Here is a 23,246-nt window from a genome sequence, read left to right on the forward strand (position 1 = left end):
CTAGCCAAACAGTTGCCAAATTGGCTGGAGCTCTCATTACAGCCGTCAGGCGAAGCCCAGGCTGCTGGTTTCTGTCAAAGCGACATGCAAGGCAGCGCATTTTCCCCTCGCCCACCTCATTAGCAGCTGCCTTCCCGATCCTAAATCTTCCGTGAGGTTTCTCCCCAACCCCCTTATCCGCTGGCCCTTTCCACATGGGGCAGGACAAAAACGGCGCCCCCCCCCCCAGGACTTAGCTTAGTGCCACATGCCCCATAGCAGCCCCACGAAGCTCTCCCCGGGGCAAAAGAAGCAAGAGGGCAGCTTATTACCATGCCATCTGCTTGACACTTTCACAGATTTTATTTTCCATTTGGGCGCTCAGCGAAAGTCATGGGAGAAAAGTTCCACACTCGGCGATGGTGGTCCACTGGCCCTTGCGGGACGATGGGAGGCAGGGAGGTCAACAGCAGGTGGCGCTAGAGGCAACGGCAGGCAGAGCTGACTAATCCTGGTTTCTCCCTGCTGAGTTTTACTGAGGCTAAGGCGTAGGGACACGGGTGGCGCTGTGGGTTAAACCACAGAGCCAAGGCTTGCCAATCAGAAGGTCAGCAGTTTGAATCTGCTTGCGATGGGGTGAGCTCCCGTTGCTCGGTCCCTGCTCCTGCCAACCTAGCAGTTCGAAAGCACGTCAAAGTGCAAGTAAATAAATAGTGGGAAGGTAAAGGGTGTTTCCGTGCGCTGCTCTGGTTCGCCAGAAGAGGCTTAGTCATGCTGGCCACATGACCCGGAAGCTGTACGCCGGCTCCCTCGGCCAATAAAGCGAGATGAGCGCCGCAACCCCAGAGTCGTCCACGACTGGACCTGATGGTCAGGGGCCCCTTTACCTTTAAGGCGCAGGCAGACAGGGCTGCCAATCCCTGAGCTGGATGCAAGGGAGAAGGGAGGCAGCTGGCTGGAAGGAAACTGAGGTTGGCAGGGCAGTGCCTGCTCTGCCCTCACAAGCCAGCCCCCCATGCACACACCGCAGGGTGCCTAAGGGCATAAGATGTGCCTACTCAATCCTGGAATCCTGGCAGTGTCATCCCTTTGGGAACGGGGTCCAGGAAGGCGGTGGTGCAGCCAGCATAGGAGACCAGGCTGCCCGCTAGCAACTCCCAAAACTGCCCACCAGCCACATGGCAGAAGAGATCAAAAACCAGTATGCCACCGTCGGGGGACAACACCCTTTGGCTCCTCACCCCGTGGACCGTCTAATATGGAAGTGCCCTTTGGGGCAAACGGGGGCCTCGCCCGGCCCCCAGTCCCAGGGAAGGGCCTGCTCCCCTTCTCAAGCACAAGAACCGCCCAATATTTTATGACAAATGACCAGGCACTGCCCATTATTTTTCTCCCAGTCACTTTGATCGATAAAGGGAAAAGGGTGAATTGCTATTAATCGACCCGACACCTCCCAACGCAGCTTTACAAATTGCAGGCAAGCAAGGGGGGGCAACGTGGGGGAGCCTTTTGCCCTGCGGGAGGGGGGAGATGCTGCTGGGGGGGGCATACATGCCCCTAACAGGGAAGCAGGATTTCTGGCCTGGCTCTCGGGGACCAGGAAGGCCGGCGTTCCTGGCCAGACCTTGGCCTCTCTAGTCCAGCAGAAGCGGGGCAGGGAGGAGACCGACTTGTGGTCCCTGTCCCCTCTCTCTTACCCCCCCATGTGGGCAACAGTCCAGCAGGGCTCCAAAAGATGCCAGGCATGAACTTGCCAAAAGAATGGCTCCTCAAAACGGCTCAGGACTGCAATACCTCAAGGAGTGCCTCTTTCTATAGGAACCTGCCCGGACCCTGAGATCATCCTCTGAGGCCCTTCTTCATGTGCCTCCTCCTCGAGAGGGCCAGAGGGTGGCAGCCTGAGAACGGGGTCTTCTCTGCAGTGGCTCCCTGTCTGTGGAATGCTCTCCCAGGGAGGCTCACCTGGCACCTTCATTGTGCACTTTTAGCTGCCAGGCAAAAACATCCCTCTTTAGCCAGGCCTTTGAAAGCCCTTTTAAAATGTGTTTGAGGGGGCTGTTATTGGGTTTGTTTTGTTTTGTATGTTGTGTTTTTTATATCATGAGTTTATCCTGCAAACCGCCCTGAGACCTGTGGGTATAGGTAATAAATAAATAATAATATATTAATAATAATAATAATAATAAAGGGAAAACTTATTCAGGCAGCACATAGTTAAACTATGGAACTCACTGCCACAGGAGGCAGAGGTGGCCACCAACTTGGATGGCTCTAAAAGAGGGTTGGACAAATTCATGGAGGAGGAAATGGCTGATAGCTCCTAGCCAGGATAGCAAAGCTTTGCCTCCACAGTTGGAAGCAGCCGTGCTTGTGAATCCCAGTTGCTGGAAACTGCAGGAGAGGCGAGTGGCTCTTGTGCCCGGATCCTGCTTGCTGATTTCACAGATGCATCTCATTGGCGACTGGGAGAACAAGACGCTGGGCCAGATGAGCCATTGGCCAGATCCTGCAGACCCTTCCTAACATTCTTTTCTCCAGCCAACTCAAAGCTCACAAGCTCCCTCTTTCTGCCTGGCATCCCATAGTCCCTCTAACTGCAGAGAGACAGAACCTTGTCCTCGGAACACGAAAGGAACTCCATCTCACTCCTCTCCTGCCAGGCGTCTCATCTGCTAAGCCCATTCCCAAGATGGTCTTGAAGCCGATTCCCCAAAACTACGCAAACACCTTTTGCCCCACAGCCCTTCCTGGTTTGCCTCAAGTCCCCCTGCAACCAGGACAGGGAGAAACCAGCAGGCAGGGCGGGGCCAAGAGGGGCGGATCGTGGCCACCTCGTCTGGAGCATCAGCGACTGGAGCACAGGAAACAGGCCGCGGCAGGAGGCCACCCAAAGGCCACGCGCCTGGGTGGCTCTCCACGTACGAGAGGGGGGTCCCTTTGGGGCCCACTGCAGTCCTCTCTGCCCCCCTCCCTGGCTGGCACCAGGAAGCAAGCCGTAATGCCTCCTGGTGCCCCCACTGCTTCTCCTGGTCTGTCTCTTTCGTGGGCTTTTGATCGCGGGGCTCCAGGGCCGGGCAGGACTCCGCGGCTGCCGCAAAGCGTTCAAATTCTCTCCCCGGGGGAACCCGGCGCTGGAAACTAATTCCAGTGGATTTCTGCTGTTTTTACAAACCGCCTTCATTCTGGCTTTAGTGATTCACCTGCTATATTTCCAAGACGCATATTCTTTTATGTACGCGTAAGCCATTCTCCCTGCCTTGGTAAACGCATTACGGCGATAGGGGAAGGAAAGAGAGCCAGCCGAACGTCACGTGGGGCAGCCTGGCCCTAAATTTAACTCCGACAATAAATAATCAAAAGGAAAAACAGCTCTTCTCCCCGATTCCTGGAGGACCCAGCAGTTAGCAAAAGAGTTGCAAAGCTGCTGACCTGGCAGGGGCTGAAGTGCTGAGATTATTACAAGAAAACGTTTAAATGTGCCCTGGGAGCCAGAGGAAAAGAGGCAGGGGTGAACTCTGCAGCGCTTTAAGCTGCTGAAGGATTAAAGCTCCGGCCTTGGAGCTCCGTCGCCTTGGCCCCTGGGCGGGTGGGAGGGGGGCACGGAGAGGGAGGAGGGAAGCAGGAAAAGTGTGCACTAAGCACTTGGCCCCCGCCTCCAGCTCAGACTAAAAATACAGAGATGACCCTGTTCTAAAAATTACCATTTAGCACCAGGAGCTGGCGTGGCCGCCAAGCCAAAAATCCATATCCCATCAGCTGTAATGGACTGCTAGTCACATTTCCTTCTTGGAAGCGGCTGCCCTGCTCCGGAGGCAGCGCTCTGAAGACTTGCGCAGCAAGGTGGCAGCTGCGGGTGGAAATTCATTAGGGAAGCCAGTGCATTCATCACAATTAAAGGCGCAGCCAGGAGGCTCTGCTGGCAGGGATGGAGAGCAGGAACGAACTGCAGCGGGCATCGCTGCACTGCCCTGCCCTGCCCAGGGGGCGGGTTGAGCCTCTGGCCAGGTGTCCCGAGCAAGGTACCAGGCTGCTGGGCAGGCGCTACCCACGGGCGGCTGTAGCACAAGCACAGGCAATGAGCCACCTGCAAAAGTGGCCTTGGTGGGGAAGACAGCTGGAGCAAGGATCCTCCAGGAAGGAGCTGCCACAGGGATTCCCAGGAGAGCCTTTCAAGACCCCCCAGGTGCTGCTGGTGAGGAGAGGCGACCTGACAGGTAAGGAGGGGTAGAGGATTGGTGGGTGGGGCTCATTCTCATCACGCCACAGCTCTGCCTGGGAGGGACTCACTTGCCCCCTTGCAACAAATGGGCAGGACCTCCCAAGCTCCATCGAGTGCCTGGAGGCGGTGGGAGGATGGATGGCAGCTAACAGACTGAGGCTGAATCCTGAAAAGACAGAAGTACTGTTTTGGGGGGGACAGGGGCGGGATGGTGTGGAGGACTCCCTGGTCCTGAATGGGGCTACTGTGCCACTGAAGGACCACGTGTGCAGCCTGGGAGTCATTTTGGACTCACAGCTGTCCATGGAGGCGCAGGGCAGCTGTCTGCCAGCTTCATCTGGTACACAGGATGAGACTCTCCCTGCCCGCAGACTGTCTCGACAGAATGGTGCATGCTCTAGTTATCTCCCGCTTGGGCTACTGCCATGCGCTCTATGTGGGGCTACCTTTGAAGGTGACCCGGAAACTGCAATTAATCCAGAATGCGGCAGCTAGACTGGTGACTGGGAGTGGCCGCCAAGACCACATAACACCAGTCCTGAGAGATCTGCATTGGCTCCCAGTACGTTTCCGAACACAATTCAAAGTGTTGGTGCTGACCTTGAAAGCCCTAAATGGCCTCGGTCCAGTATACCTGAAGGAGCGTCTCCACCTCCATCGTTCTGCCCGGACACTGAGGTCCAGCTCTGAGGGCCTTCTGGCGGTTCCCTCCTTGCAAGAAGCAAACCTACAGGGAACCAGGCAGAGGGCCTTCTTGGTGGTGGCGCCCGCCCTGTGGAACGCCCTCCCACCAGATGTCAAAGAGAAGAACAACTATCCTACTTTTAAAAGACATCTCAAGGCAGCCCTGTTTAGGGAAGTTTTTTTATATTTTATGCTGTATTGTTTTTAACACTCGATTGGGAGCTGTCCACAGTGGCTGGGAAAACTCAGTCAGCTGGGCGGGGTATAAATATCATCATCATCATCATCATCGAAGGCAGGCTCATTTCCCCTTTCCTTCCAGGCCTGACAGTTCTCAGAACTTCTTCCGCATCTGCCGCTACCCTGAGTTGGGCACGGAAGTCTTTGCACAGAGCTGGATCCAGAGGGAAAAGAGGCCATTAATTAAGGGAGCCACCCGAGAGAGAGAGAGAGAGAGAGAGGGAGGGAGAGAGAGAGAGAGAGAGAGAGAGAGAGAGCCTGTGTTTGACAGGCAGGCTGGCTGGCAGCAGGGAGGGAGGAACCGGCAGGCTCTGCTGAACTCAGGAGAAGAGCGGAGATGGGGCCTGCAAGATGGACAGAAGCGCGGGAGGGGGGAGGACGGGGAAGGGCATTTCGCACAGCAGGCGCAGAGGAGAGAACGGCACCCCTGCGCTGCCACCACGGGACCAAACTTGGCCCTCCAGCCATTTTGGGACTACAGTTCCCATCATCCCTGACCACTGGTCCTGCTAGCTAGGGATGATGGCGGTTGTAGTCCCAAAACAGCTGGAGGGCCCAATTTGGCCACCCCTGATCTGGATGCTTGGATCGCTTCGGCTGTTCTCTCCCCAAACCCCAGCAGATCTCTCAGCCGCACTGGAGGCTGGGAAGTCAGCCCAGGAGGCATTCCTGAGCATGTCGAGGGGCAGGCGAGAGGCTCAAATATGGGGCGCAAGGTCAGCCCCCAAGGGGAGCTCCCACAAGAATGGCAGCGGCCTGCTGCCCTCGGCCAAGGCAGGAGGAGTCCTGGTGCAAAGGTGGCTTTCTGGGCAAACGCAGCTGCCGCGCTGGCATCCCTCCAGTGCCCTCTCTGGAAATCCCTTGACCCCAAACCTCCCCTGAGACCTGCAGACCTGGCTCCCTCTCCTGCTCCCTTACACTGCGTGGCCCAAAGATGCCCCCCTTCCCTGTAGGGCACAGGCTGAGTTCGCACACGCACAACACCCACAAGTAAGTAAGTGTGTGTGTGTGTATATTGGAGTGGGGAGGGAGGGAGGTCCTCCTGGCCCCTCTCCAGCCCCACGGGGAGCATCTTGGTCCATCATTCATGTTGGTAGCTCTCAGCAGCATGGGCTGGCCTGGGAAAAGGCCCCCCTACGCCTGTGGAGAAGAGCCTCCCCTGGGCTAAGAACTGCTGGCTGCTATTTAGAATAGAATAGAATAGAATAGAATAGAATAGAATAGAATAGAATAGAATAGAATAGAATTTATTATTTATACCCTGCCCATCTGGCTGGGTTTCCCCAGCCACTCTGGGCGGCTTCCAACAGAATATTAAAATACAATCGTATATTAAACATTAAAAGTTCCCCTAAACAGGGCTGCCTTCAGATGTCTTCTAAAAGTTTGCTAGTTGTTTTTCTCTTTGACATCTGACAGGGTGGGCGCCACCACCGAGAAGGCCCTCTGCCTGGTTCCCTGTTAACTTGGCTTCTCGCAGGGAGGGAACCGCCAGAAGGCCCTCGGAGCTGGACCTCAGTGTCCAGGCTGAATGATGGGGGTGGAGACGCTCCTTCAGGTCTACTGGACCGACTCCCATGCCTTCCTCTTGCTCCTCTCCTGTCACCCCAATCCCCAAGTGTGTGTCGACGGAGCTTTGATTCCATCAGTGGGGTGGCGCATAGGGGCTGTGCAGAAGCAGGCGGGCCACGTCCCCGTGGAAGCAGCCGGTCTCAGGAGTCTCTCTCCCCCCAGAGTGGATCCAGAAGAAGAAGGAGAAGAGGAGTTTGGATTTGATATCCCGCTTTATCACTACCCTAAGGAGTCTCAAAGCGGCTCACATTCTCCTTTCCCTTCCTCCCCCACAACAAACACTCTGTGAGGTGAGTGGGGCTGAGAGACTTCAGAGAAGTGTGACTGGCCCAAGGTCATCCAGCAGCTGCAGGTGGAGGAGCGGGGAAGCGAACCCGGTTCACCAGATTACGAGACTACCACTCTTAACCACTACACCGCACTGGCTCTCCAGGGTGCGCTCGCTTTTCTCTGTTTAGCGGAAGGTGTTCAGGAGTCTCCCAAGATGCTTGGAAAGCCCAGAGGACCTCTCGCTGGCCACAAATTCGAGGGAAGCACCTCCTTGGTCAGGACCCCTCTCCTCAGACACTCTGGAGAGCAGCCCTTGCTGCTGTTGCTGCTGCTGCCACCATCTAAGCTGCCCCCGCCACCACCGGGCCGGCAGGGACAGATCTCTCCAAGCAGGACCTCTGCACCCACCTCCTCCGCTTTCTCACCCAGGACAGGCCCCGCCAGTCTCGGGCACCTGCACACGCCTCTCCCGAGGGGGTTCAAAATCCCATTTCACGCCCCATCGCGCTCCAGAGTAAGCCGCCTGCCCGTTTCATCCATCAAAGGCGATGGAGGCTCCAGGAGCCACTGGATCGGCAAGGACTCTCTTTGTGGCAAGGCTGGACTGCCCCCTGGAGCCCCAAAGTGGGGGGGGGCACCCCATCCATGTCTGCAGAGAAGGGCCTGCTTCTGCGCCTACTCCAGCCTTCCTTCTGCAAGGAGTCTCTGCCCGCTTTCTAGGCTGGGGTGACACCTCCCAATGGTCCTCCATGAGCTGCTATTGCTTTTATTTATTTATTTATTTATTTATTTCTTACTTACTTACTTATACTTACTTACTTACTTACAAATATTTTTTATTGGTTTTTACCAAAAAAATATATCCAAAATAATAAAAAGGGGGGACAGACTTCTACTATATCCCTATATGAGATTCTCTGCGTCTCATGACTCCCCCCGTTCCCTGCACGGGTCCCTAAAACAATTCTTCTGAAACTGCATCTCATTACATTCTCCACATTTTCCATTTCTCTAAGCTGTCCATGTTTTTCGTTTCTTCACAGCGCATTTTCACAGTCCAGCTAAACTGTATTTTTTATTTGTGTACAATGGTCTCCTAAGTAAATTATAGGATTCCCCCCCCCCCACAATTCTTTTTGAAAGTTGCTATTGGTTTTAGAGCTCCAGGCCGTGAGTAAACCAGCACACCGGGGAGTTTCCTACTTTGCAAGGAGTTTTCAAAGTAAGGCAGCATTCGAACGACGGTTCTTCTCCCGTCTCCCATTCCCACAGTCTGAAGTGACAAACTCTGCTCTACCAGAGGCTTCCACGATCCCTTCCACACTACTTGGGTATTGAGCCTGGTGTGGGGCAGCCCCTCTGCCCTTGGAGTCCCACCCCTGGAATATTAGACAAGCGCTGCCTCTGTTGCCTTTTCAGCGACTGTTGAAGACCGTAGCCTTTTAAGCAGAGAAGGCTCTGCATCTGCGTTGGAACACTTTTATATTATTATTATTATTATTATTTTATTTACAACATAGTCCACAACAACTCATACAAACAAACAAATCCACCACCATTGACAATTTAATTATCAAAATTAAACTCCTATCCCCTTACACAAAGAAAACATAACATAAAAATAAAAGACTTCCTTTATCCTGTAAATGGCCTCCTTATTTACTTCTTGTGTGCTGTTTCTTTTATATGTGATCATTACCGTTTTCCCCAATTATGACTTTAAAAACCGGCAAGTCTCCTATAGAAATTAATCGAAACAAGTCCAGGTGTATATTTGGGGGCACAGTTTGGTATTCTCTGCATTTCCCCCATTCTCTTTGGAACTCTTGTCTAGCTTGTCCCCTAATTGTCTCTGTTAATCTGGCCAATTCAGTATAATCTAATAATTTATCCTGCCATTCCTTTTTTTGTTGGCACAAATTCTTTTTTCCAATTTCTGGCAATTAAGGTCCTCGGTGGCTGTGGCATACAGGAATATTTTTTGATCCTCTTTTGCTATACCTGTGTCTGTTATTCCTAATAGGAAAGCTTCTGTATTTCTTCACAAAATTATATTTAAACATTTTTTTTTAAGTTCATCATATACTGCATCCCAGGAGCTTTTGATTTTTTCACAGCTCCACCAGATATGTATAAGTGTCCCTTCTGCACCTCCATGCACTGGAATGCTTTTAAAGATTCTTCATCCATTATAATTTGGCGCCTGGGCTCCATTGGAAGGAAGGGCCAGATACAAACCGAATAAATAAGAAACGAATTCTGGGCAGAGTCTTGCCTAGGGTCCCCTGAGCAACTGCGCCCCTGCCACCCACATGGCCTTGGCCAGGCTGCAAGGAGGGAATCCGCCTGGCGCAAGGGGGGGCAGGGGCCTGAAGCCTGGCACCAACGCCCAGGCGCTCTGAAGACGACCCCAGAGGAAGAGCGAGGCTCGTGCCAAGCGGGAGCATTTCATCTCCGCAGCCACTCAGCGAGGTGGCTGCAGAGGGCATCTTGGCTCCAACATTGCAATTATGAATCACAGCACAATGACACCAAAGGCGCCTGGCGTGAGGCATGTGCCCGTTTCAATCACGGAAGTACGGCAACCCTCACTGGCGGCTCTTCACATGCCGGTCATGCAGGAGGTCTGAACTGGGGGTGGGCGGGTAGGGAGAGGAGACTGGGCGCCTCTGCGCATGGTGAGCACAAAGACACCCCCCCCCCCCGTCCCTGCTTGCACAGGATCAGGCACTCAGGCAGCGGGTCAGGGAGACGGCAGCGATCGTGCAGCCTGAACATAACCCGGCAGCCGGGCAGGGAGAAAAGAGAGGGGCAGGTCTTACACCAGAGGAGGAATATTGGCAGGCAGGAGGGCAAGCCCCTCCCATCTCCAAATCTCCACACTGACAGATTAGTCAGCAAACGGCTCTGGCAGCCGAAGGAGGGCTTTCTTGGGGGTTATCGGCCGGGAACGTCCGGGCCAAGACCGAGAGAGAATCTGGGGGCAGCTGCTGGATCAGGGCAAACAGGGCAGGGACACTGAGCTCTGCCTCCTGCTTTCCCTGACCGGTTGCTCCAAGAGGAAGCCCATGGAGACGGACCTGAGCGCAGCAACAGCAGCAGCAGCAGCAGCAGCAGCAGCAGCAGCAGCAGCGATCTCCTCACTTGCGATTCCCAGCCAGTGCCGTTTAGAGAAGGGCAGCGCAATCTTCGCCAGAGCCTGGAAACGGTGCTGCTGTGAACGCGCCGTAATCAGAGCCCTTTTCAATCAGGCAACTGCCTCCCCTTCCGAAGGTTATTTGCTACATCAGCCTCCCCACAAGCTGACACCCCCTCCAGGGGGGGCCTTGTGAACACCTGGAGAGGGAGATCAACACCTGCCGACCCCTGAAGCAGGCGCAGGCACCACCCACAGTCTGCTCAGGGCCCCCGCTGCCCGCAGAATCCCCACCCCACGGTGCTTCTGTCTTCTCGCCAGACTTGGGACACAAATGGCCAAAGGACTGAAAGGATGTTGAGCGCCGCTTGCGCCTCCTCTGTGCCCACACGCGAGAAGGTTCCTGTTGCTGCCTTTGTCCCAGCGGCCGGGAGAAATGTCTTCCCTTACCCACAGGCCGTCCCACAGGGGCCGACTATCCGCCAACTACGGCTGGGCCTTCCTTCCACTTTGCTGGGCCCAAGGAAGGGGCAGCCTGCAAAGTGCGCTGCGTCCTTCCGACAAGCAAAGTGCACGAGATTTGTGCCACGCCAGCTCAGAAGCCGCCGTGTCCTTGCCAAGGTAAGGACGCCTTGCGGGAAGAGATTAGCAGCGACCCAAGAAGCGGGAAAGTGGCTGGGGAGGGGGCGAAAGGAGAGGCATTTCTGCAGTGGGCCTGCGTCTGAATTTGCGGACCAAGACCCCAACTCACTCACACCCCCAACATTTACCTAGACCCTCCACTTGAGAAGAACCTTCCTCAAGTCGCCTGCCCTCAATACTGCCAGCCCCTTCCCATTACTACAAGAAGGCGCAGCAGGAGACGTCTGGAGTCTTCCCAAAATCTGAGAGGCGGTTACAGACTTGCTCCACTCATTTTTAAAAAGCATGCTCAGGCGCCCTAACCAGGGAGAAGCCTCCAATGTCGCGAGTGGCATTTGAAGCCCTGGCATGACAGGAGAGGGTTGCAAAGCAGAGTGCCTCTAAGCATGTACAGACGACTTGTCGTGCACACCTTGAGAACCGAGTCCTTCAGCCACGGTCACAACCATCTCTGAAGGTCCGTCCAGTAGAGCAACTGCTAAAAGACAGGGACTGGGGCTTGAACTCACCTGCTGGGAGCCCCTGCCTGGTGTTAGGCAGGCAGTGGCAGCCCAGCCCAACCCCTGGCGGAGCAGAACCACCCTCTGGGGCTGTGCCAGTCCAAAGCACCCAGGCTCCGGCACAAGCAGAGTGAGGCAAGCGCAGAAAGGCCCTGGGAGAGACCTTTCTGCTGGCAAGGCAAAGCTGTCGGAGTGACTGACGGCTGAGAAAGGTCAGCCTGTCCGAGGCTGGCAGCTTTGGGTGGCGCAGAGTTTCGACAAGGCGCTCCAGCGGTTCCTGAGCAACTAGCCCTGATCCAAAGCCAATTTCAGGCTAACCGTTAAGAGGGGCAACGAAGGTGAACAATGCAAAAAACGATCCATAAATATTCTCCTGCTTGGAGCCGGGAGAAGAACGTTCCAGGGTCATGAAACCAAGGCGGGCATTTTGTCGGGGAGGGTGGCATGTGGCTCTGGTGTTTGGTGGGGTGGGGGGCAGAAGGGGCAGGCATCAGGGAGGGAGGGAGGGACCTGGCCTTCCTCCGCCTAAGGACATCCACACACAAATCCATCCACTCTCATCCCAGGCTTCCCCCTGCCTGGAAGAGGCCACCTGTTCTGAGTCCAGGCCCCCCATCCTGAAACAACACCTTGGCCTATTTGGGGAGGGGGCCTCTGGCAACCTCAAATGCTCATTTCCGCACATGCAGATGAAGCGGCTCACACCACAAAAGACAAGGATTTTCTGGTGCTGAAGGACCACACACAAAACCACATTTTGCGAAGTCCTGGGAAGGGAGGAGGCTTTGGGGTCCCTGGGACCACCAGCCCCCCTCCAAAGTGACCCAGAGGTAGCCTCACGGGCTCAAATGTGAGGAGGCTTCCTCCCCCCCCCCCAAAGGAAGCCCAAGGCCCAGCAAAACCCGGCTGGGCCAAGTCGTGGGGCTGCTCCTGTGCCGCCTCCCCCTGGCACCCGAGTTCGTGGCCCCGTAAGCCCAAGTCCCTCTGCCCACGAAGCCAGCTGGACCCCCGCGGAGCCACATCCTTAAGCTGAGCCCAGCCCGCGCAGCCGCAACTCGCCGTTTGCCAAGCCCGGGCCAGAAAAGACAACAACTCTCCGTGCCATCCCACCTGGCAGCCTCTCTCTCTCGAGGAAACCCTTGCCCGCCTGCACAGATCCTGGCCCAGAAGGAGGGCAAGAGCTCTTTGCAAGGGACCAGCCAGACTCCTCCCAGCCTGGGGAGCCAGAGCCTCTCGCCAGGCCGGCTGCTGCTCCACAGAAAGACGGGAGGAAGGAGACAACCGGAAGACAACGCCCCCCCCCCCCGCAGCCCTGGCCCCCTACCTCTCGCTGAAGCACCAGCTCCTTTGTGAAGAGAGTGGCCTCCTCGCTGAAGGGCTCCCCCTCCTGGACCAGGCCGGGCAGGTTCCGTGCACCTCGGGGACATTCGATACCTGAGGAAGGAAGCAGAGGGGCAGGGAGAGAGAGGGAGAGAGAGATTTTCAGTGAGCTTCCTTTTCCTTCCTGACTTTATCAAGTTCCTTCCATGCTAGGATGGATGGCCGCCCGTCAAGGATTCGCTCACCACAACCTGGGTGGAACAGATGACTCATTGGGTTCCTTCCAACAAGACCTTTGGAACAAGGATGTTTCCTCAGCATCACCAACCTGGTATGCCCCGCGGAGGACTTTAAGGTCCACGAATGACAACACTTTGGAGGTCCCCAGTCACAAGGTGGTTAGATTGGTCTCAACTAGGGCCAGGGCCTTTCCAGTACTGGCCCCGACTTGGTGGAACGCTCTGTCCCAAGAGACTAGGGTCCTGCGGGACTTGACATCTTTCCGCAGGGCCTGCAAGACAGAGGTGCTCCTCCTGGCCTTTGGCTTGGACTCAGTCTGGCCCTTATGTTTCCCTCCCCTTATGGTCTTGATCTATTGACTACTTTTAAAATGAGGCTGCATTTTAAACCTCATTTTAACCTGTATTTTAAATTGGTTTCCCTCCCCTATTATGTTTTTACTGTAATTTTACTGGTGTTAGCCGCCCTGAGCCCGGCTCTGGCTGGGGAATAAATAATTTTTTAAAAAATGATCACCCTCATCATCATTGAGAGCCAGAAAAGGAGCTCCCCACAAAAGCTGCAGAAACCCAACAGGACCTGCCTTGGAGGGGAGGCTTGCCAGGACCGCCTGGCCAGGCCCAAGATAGGGTCTTGGAGGCCTCCTGGCCAGGCCTGGGGTCCCCTTGCGGCCGCCCCCCTCAAGGACTGCCCTCCTCATCCTCCCAGGGCAGAAGGCTCTCCTCTGCAAGGAGCCCTGGACAGACCTTGCTTCCACCGCACCCCATCCCTGAGCCAGGGGGGGAAGGACTTCTGGGGAGGATCTGGGCCAGCCGGCAGGCACCCCAGGAGACAGAGCAGCTGGAAAGGCCAGCACCCAAGGGCCTTTCTGTGGGTGCAGATTGTAAGAATAATTTATTATGTCTACCCCGACCATCTGCCTGGGTTTCCCCAGCCACTCTGGGCAACTCCCAACAGAGTATTAAAATCACAATAAAACATCAAACATTAAAAACTTCCCTAAGCAGTTACAGATAGGTAGCCGTGTTGGTCAGCCATAGTCAAAATAAAAAAAATCCTTCCAGTTTTGTGACAAAACAGAGAAACCAGTAGGAGAACACTTCAATCTCCCAGGACATTCTATACAAGATCTCCAAGTAGCTGTTTTACTACAAAGGAATTTCAGAAATAGACTGGAAAGAGAAGCTGCTGAATTGCAACTCATTACCAAACTTAAAACCATGGAGAGACCTGGTTTGAACAAAGACATTGGATTCTTATCCCATTATACATGACTGTCAGAGTTGCTTCCAGATCCTAGCTCACAGAGGATCACGCTAGCCAGCGATCATTAAATAAAAGTCTTTATTGAGTTACAGTTTCCATTCTCAAGCTGCTGCGTGCAACCCTACGTCTAATGGTTAGATCGGCGAAGCTCCATCTGAGTCTCCGCCCCTTGTACACCAACTTAATATCCTAGCCTTGCTCCACCTTTTCCGCCTGACTGTTCTTCTCTGGGTCCCTCTGCCCCCCGGGGTCTCTTCCTTCCGGGATTCCTCTGACGCTGACCCCCCTGACTCTTCTCCCTCCTTTCGGCGGGCTTTAGGACCTGGCTCCCTTTCCGGGCTGCCTACTGCGCCACCTTCCTGTGCATTTGAACTTGGCGCGCGCGCCCAACCTTCCACCTTCCGTCTGACCGTTTCTTCGCTCCCCGATGGAGGTGTGGCCACTCCTGACTCGTGCCCTCCCCCCTGTTGTGAGCTGCCAGCGCTTGATCCCTGGCGCCCTTCCTCTTCCCTGCTCTCTGGCGGTGACGCTGGTCCCGATTTCCAACTGCTCCCCTCTGAGTCCCCTCTGGCTCTATCTTCCTGGGGTGTCCCCCTAGGCTCCCCCCTTGCCCTGGCCACTGGTGCTCCTTTCTGTGAATCTTCTGATTCACTGGAAAGACTCGGAGATCTCGGGTCGTCGTCATCACTCATCTTTTCTTCTGCCTCCTCCCCCTCGCTCTCTGTTTCCTCCCTTGCCCTTGCCTCTGCTCCTGAACCCCTGACAATGACTAAGCCATTTCTCACCTTCTCACCCCTTGCCTTTTCCTGTAAGACCTATTACAGTCGTTAAGAGTCGTCAGCAGGCTCATCTCAGCTATCTGCCAATCTCCCATTCCCACCACCCTTCTGAGTAATACCCCTCCCCACCTTCTCACTATATAGAAGGATCTGGCAACTTCTGTTTCAGTGTATCTGAAGAAGTGTGCTTGCACACGAAAGCTCATACCAAGAACTAACTTAGTTGGTCTTAAAGGTGCTACTGGAAGGATTTTTTTTTATTTCCCTAAGCAGGGCTGCCTTCAGATGTCTTCTAAAAGTCAGATAGTGGTTTATTTCCTTGGCATCTGATGGGAGGGCATTCCACAGGGCGGGCGCCGCCACTGAGAAGGCCCTCTGCCTGGTTCTCTGTAACTTGGCTTCTTGCAGGGAGGGAACCGCCAGAAGGCCCTCGGCGCTGGACCTCAGTGTCCGGGCAGAACGATGGGGGTGGAGACGCTCCTTCAGGTATACTGGACCGAGGCAGTTTAGGGCTTTAAAGGTCAGCACCAACACTTTGAATTGTGCTCGGAAACGTACTGGGAGCCAATGTAGGTATTTCAGGACCAGTGTTATATGGCCCGGTGGCCGCTCCCAGTCCCCAGTCTAGCTGCCTCATTCTGGATTAATTGCAGTTGCTGAGTCAGCTTCAATGGTAGCCCCACATAGAGCGCATTGCAGTAGTCCAAGCGGGAGATAATCAGAGCATGCACCGCTCTGGCAAGACAGTCCGCAGGCAGGGAGGGTCTCAGCCTGTGTGCTAGATGGAGCTGGTAGACAGCCGCCCTGGACACAGAATTAACCTGCGCCTCCATGGACAGCTGTGAGTCCAAAATGCCCCCCAGGCTGCGAACTGGTCCTTCAGGGGCACAGTTACCCCATTCAGAACCAGGGAGTACCCCCCCAAATCCTGCCCCCTGTCCCCCCCAAAACAGTACTTCTGTCTTATCAGGATTGAACCTCAATCTATTAGCCGCCATCCATCCTCCCACTGCCCAAAAGTGCTGGCACTGCTTATCTCAGTTCACACATGCGCTTATCAGTGCTCTCCAGGACAGAGCTTGCAATGGGAGGCAGAGGTGGCAGGGGCTACTGGAAACCCCCACAATTGCCGGAAGTGGGGCCAGTGGGGAGGGGAGAAAAGTCGCACGACAAGGATGCAAGGCTCCAGGTGAGACAAGTCTCCAGTGCCAGCTCCTGCCTGTCAGGGGCTGCCCCCTCCACCCCAGCCTCACAAGAGCAGCCACCGCCGCAGCCGCCCTCCTGTCAGGCGGCAAGCTCCTGCCCCACAGTGGCGGAAGCGCAGTCCCAATCCACTTCCATGCTCCGGTGCCTTGCCAGGAGGAGGAAGGCTGGAAGGGAGCCAACGCGAGCCACTTTGGGCGGCTCCTTGGCGCAAGGCAAAGGCGCCCGGCCAGCCTTCCCCTGCGAGGCCGCTCAAAATAGCCCTGCGATTCCCTCCAAGGCAGCGAGAGATGCATTTTGCCTGCGGCTCAGCCCTGCGCATGATGATCAGCCAAGGCTGAAGCTGGCTGCCGAGCCGAGGCTTCCGGACGGGAAGCCATTTTTTCCTGGAATAATTTAAGGAGCAATAAAGCCGGGAAAGCAACCGCTGGGACATAACCTGAAATAAAGGTTTAGTGAGGCGGATGTGCCGCTGCCACAGAGAACAAGGAGGACGGGGGTCCATAAAGGAGCTTTATAGCAGCTGCGGCGGCATCTGTCAAGAGCATCAACCACTTGATGCGCAAAATGTCCCCGCTGGGGAGTTTGGCTTCCTCCCGGGGGGAGCGAGGTGGGGCGGTTCGAGGCAGGAGAAAGATGTGGCCCCAGAGACTCTGCGGACGCAAAGGGCCGAGGAAGGGAATAAGCGGGGGGGGTGATGAGGGGGTGGCCCTGCAATACCCCCAGAGCCTAAATTCAGGCTGGGGCGGCACAGAATCCACGGCAGAAGAGAAGGGGAAACCCAGCCAGATGGGCGGGGTATAAATTATTATTATTATTATTATATTCACATCATGGCTTGGAGGCACCCAATTGACAAACTTTCAAAACGGAGCTTCTGGCAGTGGTTGCAGGGCCTGCACTGTCGATGGCCCCTTCCAACTCTGCAGTTTGAGGATTCCTGTCCCAGGAGGCAAGACTCGCCTGCTTTGCTAGATCCCTTGGGGCTCAGGGCTCCTCCCTACATGGGGCTCCTTTGGGGAAGACCCAACACCTGTGGATCAGCAAAGTCTTGGGGCTCCAAACCTCCCCCTTCCTAGCAGCCCAAACCAGGTATCCCGGAGGGGTCCCCCAAGGCGCAAGGTGGTGCCTGCGCTTCTCCACAGGCTGTGGGCAGCAACAGAATCGTAGAGTCGGAAGGGACCCCTAAGGGCCATTTAGCCCACCCCCTGCGAGGCAAGAACCGCTGCTAATGCTTCTCTGACAGATGGCCACCCGACCTCTGCTTGTTGTTGTAGCTGTCTAGTTGTTTAGTCATGTCCGACTCTTCGTGACCCCCTGGACCAGAGCACGCCAGGCCCTCCTGTCCTCCACCGCCTCCCGCAGTTTGGTCAAACTCATGCTGGTAGCTTCCAGAACACTGTCCCACCATCTCGCCCTCTGTCGTCCCCTTCTCCTTCTGCCCTCCATCTTTCCCAACACCAGGGTCTTTTCCAGGGAGTCTTCTCTTCTCAGGAGGTGGCCAAAGTACTGGAGCCTCAGCTTCAGGATCTGTCCTTCCAGTGAGCCCTCAAGGCTGGTTTCCTTCAGAATGGAGAGGTTTGACTCTCAAGAGTCTCCTCCAGCAACATAATTCAAAAGCATCAGTTCTTCGACGATCAGCCTTCTTGATGGTCCAGCTCTCACTTCCATACATCACTACTGGGAAAACCAGAGCTTTAACTATATGGACCTTTGTTGGCAAGGTGATGTCTCTGCTTAGAAACCTCCAATTTGGCTTTTTATGTGAAAGCAGGCTGCTTTTGCACCAGGCTCCCCACCTGGCAGGAGGGCTCATGAGATCGAGAAGGCGAAGGAGCAGAGGCCCAAGCGATGCCAGCTTATTACCTGTAACAGCTGTCTCTGCCAAGTGCTGGCCGGGCGCAGCCTGAGAAGCAGGGATTGTTTCTGCCACATGATTGGAGCCGCAGAGGCAGGGCAAGGGCCGATCCATCAAGATTTGCGGGGAAGGAGGCGGAACCCCAAGAGGGAGCCCAGGCAGGCGAGTCTCTGCCGCTTCAGCTTCGCCAACGCCGGGTCCCAGCCAGATTCCTAGCAACTGGGGGGCACAACTTGTCCCCCCGCCCAAACCATCCACCTCGCCTCTTCCAGGCCCCCAGGTTTAACACAGGCCACCCGGAAGATGGAGGGCGGAAGAAAGGGCCCCAGGCTCCGGTGGCTCACAGCCCAGCCATGGTCAGGGGCCCCGGAGGGCGGAAGAAAAGGCTCCCGCCACCAGCAACTATAACATGCTCCTGCCTGGCCCCACACACCTGGGGCAGCCAAACTGCCCTGCCTGGCCAGTGGGGGAGACCCACGGGAGACCCCTGCCTTGGGGACACGCTCCCTCCTTCCACTCGCACCCAGTGGCTCTGCACTCCTCCTTGCAAAAAGGGGGACCAAGGAGTTTACTAAGAGGAGCCCAGGACACCTGCTCAGGCTGTCTGTCTTGTTTGATGGTTTGCCACCCCAAGGTCCCAGGCTGGGACGGAGCATCAAAACACAATATTAGAAACGCTTTAAAACAACTCCCAGCCGTAAAAGGAGGTGGGTCCTGAGAACGTGTGCCTCCAACTGCAAAAGAAGTTGAGGCAAAGAGACGGGCCTTTTGCATCCTCCGGAAGCTGTGCAATGAAGGCACCTGCTGCACCTCTGTGGGGAGGGAGCCCCACAGTTCTGGGGCTGCCCTGGAGAAGGCTCCTTCCCCCTGGGCCACCACACAAACCCCTGAGACTCTGAGGGGGGAAGGCCACTGTATTCTGCTCTGGTCAGACCTCACCTGGAGTACTGTGTCCAGTTCTGGGCACCACAGTTCAAGAAGGACACTGACAAACTGGAACGTGTCCAGAGGAGGGCAACCAAAATGGTCAAAGGCCTGGAAACGATGCCTTATGAGGAACGGCTAAGAGAGCTGGGCATGTTTAGCCTGGAGAAGAGGAGGTTAAGGGGTGATATGATAGCCATGTTCAAATATATAAAAGGATGTCACATAGAGGAGGGAGAAAGGTTGTTTTCTGCTGCTCCAGAGAAGCGGACACGGAGCAATGGATCCAAACTACAAGAAAGAAGATTCCGCCTAAACATTAGGAAGAACTTCCTGACAGTAAGAGCTGTTTGACAGTGGAATTTGCTGCCAAGGAGTGTGGTGGAGTCTCCTTCTTTGGAGGTCTTTAAGCAGAGGCTTGACAACCATATGTCAGGAGTGCTCTGATGGTGTTTCCTGCTTGGCAGGGGGTTGGACTCGATGGCCCTTGTGGTCTCTTCCAACTCTATGATTCTATGATTCTATGATTCTAAGAGGGCCCTCAGGAAGGAGGCGGCCATTCAGGTATGTGGGGCTGGAGTCGTCTAGGGCTTTCAGCACCAATGGAAGCGCCTGGAATGGGGCCTTGAAAGGAACCAGTGCAGAGGATTTAATGCAGGATTCTCCTGGGGGTCTGCACTACAGAAGCCCCCCAAATCCAGGCCGGCTCCTGCCAGCCCAGGTGGCCATCAGCCCAAACCTCACTCCGTGCTCAGAAGACGGGGCTCTGTTTTCTCCCTCTGCCTTCCTTCAGCCGCACGTCCAGAAGAATGACAGCGGCAGAAGTGGCAAGGTTAAGAATCCACGGAAAAAGCAGTTGACTCTCAGCACCGCGCCACCTCCCCCTCTTCGCTTCGGAGCCCGTTAGTGGGTTCCTTTGAGGGTTGGGGGGGCGCTAAGGGTGCCCGCCGAGTCCCATGGTCACAGGCTTCATCCGCCTGTGATTTTTAAAAGGGTCCCCGCTTCGCCGTAGCGGAAAAGACCCGTTTCGCGCGGAGCTAGTCCCTCCAGTTCAGAGGGAGTCCGCCATTGCCGAAGGCGCCACCCCGGAAGTCCAAGGTTAAGAATCTCTCTGCACAGGTGACACAAGGATTTAGAAGCAGGCTCCTGCCAGAGACGCACGCCGGGCAAAGCCAGGGAACAGCTAGGCGACGCCACTACCACCAGCCGGAGAACCTCCCAGGTGGGCAGCAGGGCAAGGAGGGTGGAGAGATGCTCTCCAGGGGCACGGCAAAAGCCGCCTGGCCTCTTGACGACAGCAAGGCAAGGAGCCCCGAGAGGGAAGGCTCCTGAAAGAGAAGGGAGGCACTGCCATGGCAGGACGGGGCAGCCACACACCCCAGGGGCAGGCGCAGGGACGCACCTTTGTGCGAGCGAGTATTTTGCAAATGGAGCTGCGAAGCTCACCTGCCAAGGTACATAAGAGCTCAGCATCTAGCCCAGCATCAGGCTCTCTCAGTGGACCAGTAGGTGCCCCTTGGGGGAAACCCACAAGCTGAGCCCTAGAGAGCTCTTCTGCCCTCCTACGATTCCTCTGACTACAGAGGCAGAGCCTAGTCCTCGTGGCCGGTAGCATCCACCAGCCTCCTCCTCCTCCTCCAGGAACTGCTCCCTGTGGCAGGGAGTTCCGCAGTTCAGCTGTACGTTGACTGATGAAGGGCTTTCTTCACCACCCTGACCTTGCAGACTCTGCTGGCCTCGCAGGCCCTGTGCCAGGGACGGCTGCAGCACCTGCCAAAGCCAGCCCAGCCCTGGGCACCAACCGCCTGGCGGACCTCCCGGCTCCCCACTCCGGGCTCCGGCAAGGCGGCTCAGCACCCTTGGCTCCTCAGCAGCCCCTCTCTCCCAAAGCGCCACCTTGCAAACTGGGAGCTGGGCCTGGCCTGGCGCAGGGGTCAGGGGGAGCTGGGTGCTCTCTCCCCAGCACCCACCACAAAGCCCCCAGTCCAGACAGCCGCAGGCCTTGCTCCTGCCAGAGAGAGAGAGAGAGAGAGAGAGAGAGAGAGGCTGCTTTGCTGCTCCTGAGAGAGATAAATATAGCACAGGAGTTTTCTTGGACTGGATCGAGGGAGAGAAAAGCATTGGAAAGAAATAGGTGAATAAATCAGAGGGAAAAGTGCTTTGTGCAGCAAAATCGCTGCACCCAGCGTTGCCACATATTAATGACCCCAGGGAAAGCTGGCTGAGGCTGCCTTTCACATGCGATGTTCCCCAGCATACTGACAAGCGAGGGCTGGGGCAGGGGAAGGACGCCGCTGGCGGGGAAGGGGAGCCCTGCCTGACCCCTGCCAGGACCCAGCAAGGAAGAGCATGGCAGAGGCTGCGGGGCGGGGGGGGGGGACTGTCTGTATTCTGCAGGGTGGGGGCAAAAAAGTCCTGGGGAGCAGCCTCAAAGCAAACCAAGCACAGCCGTGGGACCACAGAGAACAAGCGGCCTGGCCTCGCTGACTGACTGCCTCCCCCCAAAAAAACCACATACAGCCCAGAGTGGAGGACAAAATGACAGGATTCTAGAGCTGGAAGGGATCCAAAGGCTCATCTAGTCCAACTCCCCGCAATGCAGAAATCACAGCTATCAGGGAACAAGTTCCCTTATGGCCAAGGTGGCTGATTCGGGGAAGGGGAGAGGCAGGCGAGACCTCAAGGCACACGGCAGAGCTCCAGACGTCTCTCACGGGAAGAGGCTCCCTGGGCAAGAGAGAGGTGGAGCCAGTCTTTCAAAGAGAACAACCATTCCTCAGGTGAGGAACCGCTCCTTCTCCTGCATCTCAGGCTCCAGGAAACGGGACGTTTGCCAACTGGGGACACAGAAAGATGGGCTTGCAATGGGGGCGACACGGCGACTCGCCTGCCAGCTGCAAAGGCTGTGGGAAGGACATCGGAACAGCCTCCCGGATCAGGGCAAAGCAGGCAGCCCATCTGGGTCCAGCCTCCGGTTCTCACAGTTGCCTGTGGGAAACCAGCAAGCAGGATTGGGGCCCAAGAGCAGCTCTCCCCGCCTGTGAATTATTGTATTTTAATATTATTAAAATTACTGTACTTTAATATTTTGCTGGAAGCAGCCCAGAGTGGCTGGGGAAACCCAGCCAGATGTGCAGGGTACAAATTATTATTATTATTATTATTATTATTATTATTATTATTATTCCAGCCACTGGCATTCAGAAGCATTGCAGAGCCACTGGTCCTCTTTTAAAGCCACCCAGGTGTGTGGCCCTTCCTGTCTCCTCCTGAGGAAGCAAGTTCCACTGTTTGCCTCTGCGCTGAGTGAAGAAGGACTTTCTTGTTTCTCTCCTAAATCTTCACCTTCCATTTCATCGGACGTTGATGAGTCCCAGCATCATGAGAGAGGGAGGAAAACTTTCCTCTGCCCCCAAGCCGCCTAGAGAGGACAGCAGGTGGGTCGGCGAAGGTGGCGCATGTCAGTGCGCTTGGAAACATACTTGCACAAAGTGCCGACAGGGGCCGAATACCGGAGCACCTTCTCCGCCACGACACCTGCTCCTTGCGCAGGGCCTGCTGGCCAGGGAGAGCTCCGGAGCCTGGAAGGGCCGGGGGTGTCCAGGAGAGGGCTCCATGGCGAGGCACTGGGGGGCAGCTGAGCCCCCGCACAAGGGCTGGCGCCACTTGAAGACGCGCCATGGAGCGCTCGAGATGGCAAGGGACACCGGGCCGTTCTTCAACAGGCTTCTGGGGAGCGTGGGACTTGTGACAACTCCATTCCTAAAGGATGCTGCTGCTGCAAACGGCTCCAGATAAAGGGGGATTGGGAAGACTTGAAAGCTCCAGCCTTGGAGAACATGACAGCAATTTAAAAGAGATGAAGGGGCCGCAGAGGAGGAGGAGGAGGAGGCGCCTGGGGAGGGACACAACGCCTAGGTGTTTATATGCTAATTCCGGGAGCCTCTCAGCCCAAAGAGGGAGAAGAAGGCCCTTCGCTAAATGCGGAGAGAGATGTGGGGAGCATATCAGACGCAAGTGGGGGCAGGAGAGAGGCTTGGCTGCTGGCAGATAACTCAATGAAAGAATCAACTCAGCATGCCGCAACAGTGGGGGGAAAGGTAAATTCTGTGGCGGAGATTAGAGGGGGGGCACGGAATTGAAAATAAAGCTGCCTGCCAGCCTTTTCAGGCCTTTTATACAGACCTAGGAAGCAGCCACATTGGAATCCCCAGCCATGTTCCGGTGCCTGCAGAGCACAAAGGATTCCGCAGAGCTAAAAAGGAGGCTCAGGAAAGAGCCATCAAGACCACCGAGGGGCTGGAGGAACTCCCTTGTGATGGAAGGGTATCATGATTTGGGGTGCCGGGCAGTATTTAGAAAATAAAATATAAGGGTGGGAGAAACGATACTGGCATGGAGAAAGGGGATGGAG

At 55.7% G+C, this 23,246-nt stretch overlaps 1 protein-coding gene across 1 annotated transcript in view; it reads right to left on the reverse strand.

Moving 5' to 3' along the window:
• SND1 (staphylococcal nuclease and tudor domain containing 1) overlaps nucleotides 1-23,246 on the reverse strand; it is a 225,672-nt gene that overhangs the window by 52,253 nt on the left and 150,173 nt on the right. Inside the window, exon 16 of the mRNA XM_081022732.1 lies at nucleotides 12,567-12,676. Coding sequence (XP_080878858.1) covers nucleotides 12,567-12,676 — 110 coding nt within the window. The remainder of the gene's footprint in view (nucleotides 1-12,566; nucleotides 12,677-23,246) is intronic.

Source organism: Podarcis pityusensis (genome assembly GCF_964106645.2).
Source record: "Podarcis pityusensis genome assembly, chromosome: 10".
Classification (NCBI taxonomy): Eukaryota; Metazoa; Chordata; class Lepidosauria; order Squamata; family Lacertidae; genus Podarcis; species Podarcis pityusensis.